This window comes from Chiloscyllium plagiosum, chromosome 16 (genome assembly GCF_004010195.1).
Source record: "Chiloscyllium plagiosum isolate BGI_BamShark_2017 chromosome 16, ASM401019v2, whole genome shotgun sequence".
In the NCBI taxonomy this organism is placed as follows: Eukaryota; Metazoa; Chordata; class Chondrichthyes; order Orectolobiformes; family Hemiscylliidae; genus Chiloscyllium; species Chiloscyllium plagiosum.
In genome coordinates, this window is record NC_057725.1 from 44,410,603 (window position 1) to 44,423,364 (window position 12,762).

The following is a 12,762-nucleotide window of genomic DNA, read 5'->3' on the forward strand; positions in this document are numbered from 1 at the left end:
TATAATTTAGATAAATGTGAGGTACTGCATTTTGGGAAAGCAAATCTTAGCAGGATGTATACACTTAATGGTAAGGTCCTAGGGAGTGTTGCTGAACAAAGAGTGCAGGTTCACAGCTCCTTGAAAGTGGAGTCGCAGGTAAATAGCATAGTGAAGGTGGCAGTTGGTTTGCTTTCCTTTATTGGTCAGAGTATTGTGTACAGGAGTTGGGAGGTCATGTTGCGGCTGTACAGGACATTAGTTAGGCCACTGTTGGAATATTGTGTGCAATTCTGGTTTCCTTCCTATCGGAAAGATGTTGTGAAACTTGAAAGGGTTCAGAAAAGATTTACAAGGATGTTGCTAGGGTTGGAGGATTTGAGCTACAGGGAGAGGCTGAACAGGCTGGGGCTGTTTTCCCTGGAGTTTCGGAGGCTGAGGGGTGACCTTATAGAGGTTTACAAAATTATGAGGGGCATGGATAGGATAAATAGACAAAGTCTTTCCCCTGGGGTCAGGGAGTCCAGAACCAGAGGGCATAGGTTTAGGGTGAGCGGGGAAAGATATAAAAGAAACCTAAAGGGCAACTTTTTCATGCAGAGGGTGGTACGTGTATGGAATGAGCTGCCACAGTAAATGGTGGAGGCTGGTACAATTGCAACATTTAAGAGGCATTTGAATGGGTATATGAATAGGAAGGGTTTGGAGGGATATGGGCCGGGTGCTGGCAGGTGGGACTAGTTTGGGTTGGGATATCTGGTCGGCGTGGACAGGTTGGACCGAAGGGTCTGTTCCCATGCTGTACGTCTCTATGACTGTATGACTGTATGAACTTCCTTTTTGGAGAAGAAGCTGAAATATGTTTTACCTCTCTATGATCCACATTTGCAAAATCTACTCCATCTACTTCGATAATTTGATCTCCAACCTGCATTTAAAACAAAGGAGTGTGATATATGACTGTAGCTTGGTAATCTATATTCAAACATGATGTCATTTTTTTTACTTCATTGAGTTCTGTTCCAAATGACATTACACATTCAGTATCTCTGCATGAATCAGTCAGACTCAACATAATTACACAGAAACTTCATAAATCACAAATGCTTTAATAATTTTGAAATCTCTTACAGATTTGAGACGTGTCAAGATATTAAGAGTATTACAAATAATGAAGAAGAGATAACAAGGTTATAACACATTGATTGATTTCGGGGTTATTACAAACTGCAAGGCATCTACTTTAGTATTTCACAGAATGTTACAGCATAGGAAGAGACACGTTGGACCAATTTGGTTGCATTAGCCGTCTGGTCTAACCTCTTTCTCTCACTCAGCAGCAATACACTTTAATATCCTTCTCCACAAGATTTTATTGAGCTACCTTTTTTAAATAATTCAGTTTTCAACAGGGAATATGACATTCAAATCACCTCCTATTTCTGTTAATTAAACTCCAATGAATATTAGTTTCAAAACATGCTGGGACGAAGCTCAATATTCCCTGGGGATCATAATATGGTATAAATCTGTATCTATTTGTTCTGATGCAGGTAGCATGTCAACTACAATAAATCAAGATTCATATGTTTCACCAGACCTTCACAGACATCGCATTGCTGCAATCCTCAGATCAACATCTCACAGCTTGTATACACTGCCAGCTATTCAACTATAAAAGCTTCATCATACAAAAAAAATTGCAACACACTCACTATTTTTTCAAGAAAAGTTAGCAAAGAACTGAAAAGCACCGAAACTGCCAGCATGAATTAGGTCGGGAGAATGTCCTGAGGTTGACGGATCAGTTAGTAGTCGCTAATATTAAGATGATCAAAGGTAAAGCCATAGCAAGCCGAAATCTATCGTGATAATGGCAATGTTATACCCAACAAACACCATTTTCTATATCTCAAATCTGCAATGTCCAATTGTATTGGGGAATATGCTCACATTACAAAGTGCATCATGCTCTGTTTCTTATATTCTCCACACAGGTTTATTTAAAGTGTAACTGATGGGTCCACCCACACCAGGGGCGATTATTGTTATTGCTGCGATCAACGACAATGCAGCGAAGTCCAGGAGGAACAGATCCATCAGCAAGCCCAGGATCAGCAGCAACCTCCAGCAGCTGCTGAGCAGCTTCCACATGAACAGGCAATAGCTAAAGGTAACCTCAGGATGCACAGGAGATATAGGAGGGCCGGAAACCTTCATTCTAGATGTCATTACCACCAGCCTAAGGATTGCTCAAAAACTGCATGAATCCAGATAAGATTCTATTAATTCATTTTTTAGATTAGAATCAGTCTAAACATTACGGCACAGATAACAGCACACAGGGGGCTAACCCTTCAACACATTATCTGGGCTGACACCAATTGTTAAAGTTAACCTGAGAATGTAACTTTTTAAAACAAGTTTTGTGACTTACATATGAAAGAAGTGAAACTAACATGGTCATTCTAACAGATGAGAGACTTAACAATCAATCAAGGTATTTTTCAATGTATAATTTCAGTTGCATTACACTGTAAACTTTTGCTATAAATTCTGTCTTACAATCATGTCCTCCACAACCACCTGAAGGAGCAGCTCGCTCCAAAAGCAAGTGCTTCTAATTATACCTGTTAGATTATAACCTGGTGGTTTGTAATTTTTAACTTTGTACACCCCAGTCCAACGCCGGCATGTCCAATTCACAGGGAAACGTACTATAAAAATTGGGACGTCTTAATAAAAGTATATCAGGCATTTGTTATACCACACCTGGAATACTGTGAACAGTTTTGATCCCTTATCTAAGGAAAGATATATTGGCATGGGAGGTAGTCCCTAGAAGGTTCACTATGTTGATCGCAGCTCCAGGGGATTATTTTAAGGGAGAGGTTGAGTATTTAGAGCCTTTACTCATTGAAATTTACAAGAATGAGAGGAGACCTTACTGAAACATAGATGGGCTTGGTAGTATAAGTACTAAGAGTTGGTTTTCCCTGGTGAAATAGTCTAGAACCAGAGGGAACAATGTCAGAGTAAAGGATTGCTCAGTTACAATAATTGAGGAAGAATTTCATTCCTTAGAGGGTAGTGAATCTGTGAAATTCTTTATCATGCAGGACTCGCAGAGGCTCGGTCATTAAGTATACTCAATGTTGAGAAAGACTTATTTTTAATCAGTAGGGGGAATCAAGAATTATGGAGAAAAGGCAGGAAAATGGAGGTGAGGATTAGCAGATATCATTGAATTGTGGAACAGACTCAAAGAGCTGAATGGCCTATTTCTGCAATATCTTATGGTGGATGGGACCGAGGTGGAATCTCTCAGTCCTCAACCACATTAATTACATGAAGACTGTTACTGATTGTGACAGATCACACCACTTCAGCTTGTTTCCTTGTGCCAAAGTCAGTGCTACAGCTTGGACAATGGGTTTTGCAAACAAAGCTGGCTTCACCCAGGATCAACACTGTAGGCAATTTGATGGAGAATTCAGAATGGGAATGTTCTACTTCTGAGGAGGAGGATGAGCATAGTAAGCGGGGGACCCTCATCTTCAGTATGCTAGATTGCAGCAGTGTCTGATACTACAAAGCAGACACCCTTTTCCAATAGCTGAGAACTGGATGCAGTGATCACTTCTTGGGTGTAAATTTATTCATGCTCAAAAAACAAACAGTGAGTTTTTGTTCTGAGAGGCAGTTGTTTGGTATTGCAGTCACGGAGTTAAAGTGAAGGCTCTGACATTTTTCCTGTCTGTGATGAACTGACATCGAACAAATAAGAGATGCTGGGCTTCACTAGGCATTGTGGAAAGAATAGCACTAACTTAGGCAGCGATGTAAGATGGGAGCTGGTTCAGAACAGGTAAGATGTGTGGCTAGATGCTTCAACAGTGATAAGTGTAAGACTGTGCACTTTCATGTACAATGGAGTGTCAGCTATGTGCCTTGATAAGTGTTAGTTTCCAGTTACCCTCCCATCACCTGCACAGTGAAGGCGTATTCTGACTGTCAACACTTGACCAAATGCTCATCAGAGGTTCAAAATGACACTGCCATGGGGTGGCACGGTGCTCAGTGGTTAGCACTGCTGCCTCACAGTGCGAGGGACCAGGGTTTAATTTCCGACTTGGGCAACTGTCTGTGTGGAGTTTGCACATTCTCCCCGTGTCTGTGTGGATTTCCTCTGGATGCTCCAGTTTCCTCCCACAATCCAAAGATGTGCAGGTCAGGTGAGTTGGCCATGCTAAATTGCCCACAGTGTTAGGTGCATAAGTCTGGGGTAAATATAGGGTAGGGGAATGGGTCTGGGTGGGTTTGGAGGATTGGTGTGGACTTGTTGGGCCAAATGGCCTGTTTCCATACTGTAGGGAATCTAATCTAATTATGGAATACTGGGATAGACCAGCAGTGGCAAGAACTTTTGCAATTGGCAAGTCGGAGAATAGGACAAGCTGTCTTCGGAAGGAATGTGGTGTATGGTTAATAATGTAAGTTTGGGATGACAGTGTAAGATAAAGCTCAGTCCTTGAGAGAGAAACCTTCTGTAAACTCTCCAAACTTTTGATTTTAGTTCTCAGTGGGGGGTCAACCTCTGCCTTATAAGAGCTGTTCAGTTATGCTTCCTAACACCAGTTTGTTCTTGCTCATATATTTTGCTACGATTAAACATTTATGAATTGCCTTGCAAAATTTGTGTGTATTAACATCTGAATGATAAATTAGCCACTGTTAGTTCAGATGAAGTAAACATCAATCTGAACAAATGTTACCGCAATAATTCAGTGGCAGGTTAAAATACCTTGAATTGCATGGCAAGAGCACTTCCTTGAAGGCATCAAACATTTATGGCAAGTGGAGATTCGGCTCATTTTGTCAACTGGTTGATGTAGAGCTACTCAAGCTAATCTGACATGTAGTTAGGAAGGTCAGTGGGGAGTCTGGTTTTCAGTTCACTAATTACTAGGAATTAGAGTAGGTTTTTAATCCTCTAATATTTCCTGCTTAGCTATTAAGCTTGTGTGTTGGAGCCCCATGATTTTAAATGGGCTTTATCGGAGGGTTCCAGACTCAGGAAAATTTCCATTGGAAATGACAATTTCCCAGGCAATTCTCACAACGTCAGAGACATTGGGAATTCTATATGATCCCAGTACACAACTTCATCCTACGTTGCATGCTTCAACAATGATCTGGCCACTGGAATATCTGGACCAATGTTTCTAATCCAACATGGAACTTTAGAAACATGAAATATATTGGTTGCACATAATATTGCATAAGGTACTTTGTCGATAAATTGCTATTAACGTGAAATAAAGAATAAAGTCTAAACATATAAAACCTGTCAATTTTCAGCTAAAATTTATTTGTAAGCAAAATCCTTTATAGATCAATTACTCGTGTATTTACTTAAAATATGTTGTTTAAACTCTGGTGATTGTTACAGATCTGTCCAGGGATTACAAACATATCTATAACCCATTTATTTTATAAAAAAATGAAATATTATTTTATTCACAATGGAATAGTGTTCTGGCTTAACTTTAGCCCTAAAAGCTAGCATTTACATCATTTCAAACTGTGCCAAAGTAAGAGTAACATTAAGCACTGTGGCTAGCCATCAGAAAAAAAAAAAGAGGCTCACTTACCTCTAGGCCAACCTCTGCTGATACAGATCCTGGTTTCACATTGCTGATAAAGATCCCTGGTTTCTGGGTTGGACCACTAGAAATACTAAAGGAAAGAAAATAAAGGAATGCTTTCAGTAATTATTGATAAAAAGGAAAAGTGAGATCTAAGAAACCATTACTGATTTGCCTGAGAAATTGACAGAGTGACTGACCTGCATCCCATGCCTTTTGTGCCAACTAGGCTGATAAAGACTTTTTTTTCCTTGATTTCCTTAGTTCCCAGTGAAGCCAAGCCAGCTAAACTGATCTTTCCATCCTACGAAGAAGTTTGGGAATGAATTTTCAATAAATTTCAAACTTTGACAAGACTGGCCATTATGGTATTGATATAAATAAGAAGAGCTCAGTAGTTCAAAAAATTTTCTTTTTTAAAAAGTGGATAGAAGTTTTTAAGTATGGTTAGAGTACCACAACTTTTGGAAATATTTGTTTTAGACAGTGGAGACAGTGTCAACATGCGACAATATTAATGACAGTACTTTTTTGCATATTTTGTAACCAAACTTTATAATCTTTATGATCTTGTATAAAGAAGAAATTAATAACAAAATCACTGAAAATTAAACTGAAACATGCACTCATTTGCCACCTTCAGTGTCTGCTAATTTTCATAGAATGGCAACAAGCATGAATTATTCTGCACATATCATTCTGCACACAACCACTTGTTCAATATCTTGTTTGCATTTAAGCAAGTTATCAAAGTAATGAGGAACTGAGCTCTGATTTAAACTAAACCATTAAAATATCAAGTGCATAATGAAAACTTCTGTACAGTATTTTTCAAATTAAAATGGTGTCAAAAGTAAAAGCCAGGCTTGCAGTAAAAATCTAATTTATTTTTGAAAATATTATAACAATCTATAACCAAATATTATTAATGCTTTTTAAAAGGAAAGTAAACAATATACCCAGAAAATTGCATGAGCAGTCATTTATCTAAAAGATCCGGGCTGTGTATCAGTTTAAATTGTGCCATAATGTTAATATTTACAAAATCCTTTATGGCTATCGCCTTTTCCTCCTCCATGATGATTTAAAACTCCTGGTCAAGAGCTTATTGTGTCCAAACATTTTCCAATGTATCTTCTTTTTTGTTCACATTCACATACTTCTATCATCATCTTCAAAAACCCTATCAAAATTATTGTTTCACCACATTTTGTCACCTCATCTTATACTTCGACAATTATGTGGCAGCTACTTTTCCTATTTGCATATTTTCCTAGATTATATCAATTTTAAAAATTACTTCACTGGCTGTAAGGCAGTGAGCATCCTGAGGGTCATGATACTCATTATATAAATGCAAGACTTTCTTTTCCCTGCAGTAAAGGTGTTAAATAAATGGACATTGTGGGTGATGTGGTTTCCCCCCCCCCCCCACAAAATACAGGCTAATGGCAGATAAATATGGCAAATATTCTCAGTTATTTCAGCATCAGTGTGCCAGAGAGAATGCCTGTTCTACCATACCACTACAAATCTGAGCCCATAACTTAGTAAAAATTGATGCATGACAGCACTATTACTTTCAACGCTTTTTTAACATTCTATCGCTTCGGATGGCATGCTGATTTAAGAGGTTACAAATCTCTGGGTCCCGGAGACTCAGAATCGAGGAGGGACCCAGGCCACAGCCAGGTCATGGCAGGTGAGGCTTTTCAGCTCAAGCTGTCAGGGAGTGGGGTGCATGTGTAGCCTGGCAATAAGGGCAGGGGTTATATGCTTCGATCAGATATTGAGTACCTTGGAATGAAGGATTCGCTCCCCAAGGGAGATCACACTGCAACAATCTTGTTTTACCTTTCATGCATGCCACATATTGAGAGGCCTATCCACCACTGGGTTAATACCTCCTGTGATGGGTTGACACGCTAATGTAGTAATGAATTGTGCACTCTCAGGCTTCAGTTGGCATTAGTGCAGGAAGTCTGGCCCTGTCTTAATTCTGGCAGAGGTGGAAAAGTGACAGGGCTCAGGAATATCACCATTTCACTAAAAGGCCCTGCCCCAGGCATCATCTAATTAAATTTACTAAATTGCAGCTCCTGTTGGGGAGGTGGGGGTGGACTCTCTGAACTTGAAGAGATATCAAGTAAGCGCCCTGTTAGCATATGTGTGAGACTGGGTATGGGGGGATTCTGAGTTGATTTGGCTTGACGTTGAAGCCTTGCAGTCGAGATGTCCCTTAATTAATTTATTATTCATGGATAAGATGAAATCTGTGATCAAGCAGTGTAAGAACCCAATCATTTTAAATATAGTGAAAGCTAGGAGGATAATGAGGCAAGATGAGGGCAATTGGCTTAAGACCTCGCTGTTTACTTTGTTGGCGGGAGCCCAAGGATTTAAAGTTGGGGCAATGGACTCTGGCTTTAAACTTTGGGAGAAAAAGGGAATCTCCTGTCTGGAAGATTTATTTGAGGGGGAGGTCTTAATGTCATTTAGCCAGCTAAGTTGGAAATATGGATTGTCTCATAGGGACCTTTTCCGGTATTTCAGATAAGGGATTATATACAGAGGAAGACCACGCTCCTGGCTCAACCTACAAGTCAAATATGGAGAAAGGAATGCTCCGGTGTACAGGCACTCTTTCAATTAGTACTTTATATTATTTACAGAAGGGACGTGCCTTAGGAGATGTGGAGAGACTCAGTAGGATTTGGAATCAGGAACTAGGAGAGGACATTTCACTGGAAACATAGGAAGATATATGGGAAAATGTAAAGAAAATCTCAATATGTAACAAAGCACAGGCCATGTAATTGAAAATTTTATACAGGGCTCATATGGCGCCAGAGAGGCTAGCTAATTTCAAGAGAGGAGCATCTCCAGGGTGTCCCAAATGTAAAATTAGTATAGGCACTCTTACACACTGCTACTGGTCATGTTGCAAGATCCAGAGATACTGGAGTGCCATAGTGAGAGAGCTGAAGGGGATCCTGGGAATTGAAGTCAAAATGGACCTGGTATTTCTTCTTCTGGGGTTGCCAAATTTACCCTGTCTGGGGGAAAATGGGAAGAGATTATGTAACATTCTCACCTGTTGTGTGAGGAAGAACACTTTAATGAATTGAATGTTGGGAAAACCCCAGGTCTTAAGGGGTGGCGCAGGCTGTTGATGGAGCATCCCCCCCAAGACCATCTCACAAATATGGTGCACCACAAAATGGAGCAGTTTTACAAGACATGGCGGCCCTTTCTAAATCATATTGATGCAGACTTATTGGTAATATTAACTAGGGCCGTGATATAGCTGTGGGAATCAGTTTGGGCACCCGTGGGGCCCTGGGAGAGGGAAGCTAGGAAAAAGAAATATGGGTACAATGACTGGTGCTCCCAGGGGTGGGGGCTTCAGTGGAGGTGTGGTGAGTGAAATAGAATAAAGTAATGTGATATAATTTAAGATATTTAAGATATTGAATTTAGCTTAATTTAATTTTTATTTAATTTGATTGTAGTTTAGTTTAAGTAGATACGTTCATTCTGGTAGAATAGTAGGTAGTTATCATTAATAGTATTATGATATGACATTGTTGTAGAACCTTTATCTTTTTGTATTTTTTTAATATATATGTAGTTGTTTTGCAAAAGATTTGAAAAAGTTTTTAATGAAAATATTTATTTCAAAAAATACCCTTCCCACCTCTGAACACACCACAAGAGAGACCGTGACATTTCACCCTACAAATAGACCTGATTTAAACTGAAAATAGAAACAAATGTGCAAATAGTTCCCAGTGAAATGTTAGCAAGAGTTATTGATGACCACAAAATGAAGAGGGACAAATGTCAATTGGAAAGAATCTATAACTTACCCCAGATTCTGACACAAACTGGTCCACAAATTGCCATTTCAAAGAGTCCTCAGAAGAACTAGAAAAAAAAAGATGAAACATTATTCACCTCTGCCTGTGTCTTTCTACCATTCATTATTGCTGTCATGTCAACTTGTCAGCTGCTGAAGAAAAAAATAACTGGCGTGCTATGTAATCGGGAATTTGGAACACAAAGCCTTGCTCTCCTGTCAAATTATCAGCAATTGAAAGACACAGATCTTGTGAATTCACCAGTAATTAAAGGGAAAAGTAGAAGATCAGACTGGGAAATACACAGCTACTCCACTCAAAAATAATCTAAATTTTAGATTTTCTCATTTCTTACCTGCACTGTAAACTGAATGCAACTGGCACTATGGATAATTTAGCATGGCCAATTCACCTGAACTGCACATCTTTGGACTGTGGGAGGAAACCGGAGCACCCGAAGGAAACCCACACAGGCAAAGGGAGATTGTGCAAATTCCACACAGACAAAATTGAACCCGGCGCTGTGAGGCAGCAGTGCGAACCACTGAGCCACCGTGCCACCCTATCTGTTGGATCATTCGTTCATCAAGCTCGAGCAAATTATGATTATGATTTTCTTTGTGGAAGCACTTGTTACTATCCTTCAATCACTGAAAAATAAAACACTTATTTAAAAAAACTGCAAATGCTCTCAGGGAATATTTTGAAGAATATAGTGTCAGATTTCAGATGTTATGAATAACATAACCTAAGTTGAACAGTATCAGCAGAACCAGTCAGGAATGGCTGGTTGCCAACCACTCACATTGAGCTGACTGCACAGCTTTGCAAGGTCAGGCCACGTGAATAATTAGAAGAGCACCGCACAAGTAGCAGTTTCGAGATGCAGCTGAAAATGTGAAGCTTAAGCAAATGTGATCACTCGAAAACAAGTGATTACACAAGAGGATAAAAATAGCTTCAGCTGCCATCATGTTATAATTAGGATTTGACATACTTTTCAGACTTTGAGGGACAAAATGCTGTTTGAAAATGTAACTAAAGCAGTGAAAGCTTGCCTCCTTTAAAGTGTTTTTCCTGATGTGGTGGTGCTTATGTTATCACCAACAGTAGAAGAAACTGCGTGTGAATACTGTGGTGTTGAAATTTTCCAACAGATTTTACAATTAACTATTATCTAAAAGCATTACATTCCTCAGGCAAACAGGGTAATACTAAGCTATTTGGTTAAAACAGAGGAACATGCTTCCAATACAGTGTCATGCTTAAAGGTGATCTGAGCAGTATAATTCTGCCAGTGCGTGGAATTGGTGATCTATTATCTGTGGAGGGATGCTGAAGTACACATATTTCAGGATGTGTAATGTTAATATGTTTACACTAGCCAACATGATTTTAGCTTTTAGTCTGTTACTCTGTTTTTTTAAAGGCATATGACATTAATGGTTTTTAAAGCTTCTGATTTTCTCACACCATTGACATAGTGTGAGAGATATAACAAAATGGAAACTTGACTGTCTCCTGAAATTTGCTGTTTGGTTGACTGAGCCTAAATGTGCTTGCATTTGTGTTGTACGGTTTATTGCCTCCCAGGCCACCCATGTTTTTGTCCTGGCGTCTGGCTTGGCCTGTGTAATGAGATTTCCCACACATGTATGCAAATGTCTCCTCATACCAGGTGTTTTAAAGACATCAAGAAAAGCTGGACAGCGCTTGGATACATATATTGACATGTTTCGACCTGTGGGTAAGAATTCTGCTAAAAAAGCAGAGATGGTGTTACACAAGCTTTAAATTTTGTTTTCAAGGCAATTTGTACAAAGAAAATAGATAAACCAATCAATGTATCAGTACAGGCAAGTCCTTTTAATGTTGAAAATGTTTTTCAAGAGATCTTTTTAAGCTTCATTTTCTTAAATATAATGCTTTACAGGTTTAACTACAACAAAGATATCGCAGTCCTTTGTAAACAGCCAACACTGGTATGAGGTATGAGTTTGTGCGCAGCAAGGTGTTTTATCTGATGTAGCAATATTTCTCTAATGTCCAATAACATTAAAAACTGATGGATATTATAGTATTGAAGAATCCCTCAAACGTGTATTTCAGCTTCCTATTTTATGCACACATTAGATTAATCAGATACAAAATAGAATCTATGCGAGTAATAAACTGATAGATTACATCAGGGAGCATTGAGTAACATTCTTCTAGAAGTGTGTCACACTTTAAGTGATCCCAGGATAAGGTGAAGGATGCAATCCTTACACCTTCAGCTTACATGCTATTCTACAGCGATGGCATCATGAGCATGTCTTTTAAAGATACACAAACAGGGAAACAAAGCACAACGTAAAGGATGCTCAACTGAAGCAACTGAGACTATGGAAGCAAGTAACTGAGCAGTGTACCACCAGATCCAATTTGCTATCTAGTAAAAATCGGGGTGCTGCTGCATTAGATGGGGCAGTGCATTAGATGGGGCAGTGCATTAGATGGGACTGGGTTGATAAGTAGAGGGGTCTATAAAATAGTATTTGTGCCATGTCTGTAGCCTTCCCCAAATGCATTTTTACCAGGGGAGAAGTCAGAAGACCCTTCAAACGATCACCCAAATACAGTGCTGCTGTGAGAGCATCTGAATGGACCCTCGGTGTGAATGTGTTGATGAGCAATAAGTTCCCTGGAACTTTTAAAGGACTTGCTTCAGTCTGGGCATTTAAACAGTCTCTCATCAGCGTGAACCCACTGGTATCTCAGTAGGTTGGAAAGCTGAGTGAATCTCTTCCCACAGTCAGAGTCGGTAAACGTGCACACTGGTGGGCTAACTAGTGAACCCCCTAGACACTCAGAGCAGCTGCACCGCCTCTTCCCTGTGTGTATAATGAGGTAGGAAGAATGCCTGTACCCAGCCCCAGAACAAGGGCACTTGAATTGTCTCTCATCAGTATGATCAATTCCCCAGAACTTTCATAGCAATTCCCACAGTATTTTGAAAGACCTTATACTAGTAAGAGTTCGCTGTTGTCTCAGTAGATTGGATAGCTGAGTGAATCCCTTCCTACAGTTGGAAGAGGTAACTGGTCTCTCCCTAGTGTACATGCACAGGTATTCAAGGAAATCGGATGACGGAGTGAAGCCCTTCCCACAATCGGGGCAAGTGAACAGCCTCTCCCCAGTGTGGACTCACTGGTGTACCTGATCCCAAAGAGATGTTCCCTATTCCCTGTCAACATCCTTATTATTTCACTCTGGCTGTGACATCTCGCTGTCAG

The 12,762-nt window shown here is 39.7% G+C and overlaps 1 protein-coding gene across 3 annotated transcripts in view; it reads right to left on the reverse strand.

Annotated features, from left to right (window-relative positions):
- Window positions 1-12,762, reverse strand: part of ush1c (Usher syndrome 1C) — a 210,427-nt gene that overhangs the window by 135,906 nt on the left and 61,759 nt on the right. For all 3 annotated transcript variants that reach the window (XM_043705961.1, XM_043705963.1, XM_043705962.1), the window contains exons 7-10: window positions 9,497-9,554; window positions 5,828-5,931; window positions 5,634-5,718; window positions 848-907 (exon numbers count right to left, since the gene is read on the reverse strand). In XM_043705961.1, coding sequence (XP_043561896.1) covers window positions 848-907; window positions 5,634-5,718; window positions 5,828-5,931; window positions 9,497-9,554 — 307 coding nt within the window. The remainder of the gene's footprint in view (window positions 1-847; window positions 908-5,633; window positions 5,719-5,827; window positions 5,932-9,496; window positions 9,555-12,762) is intronic.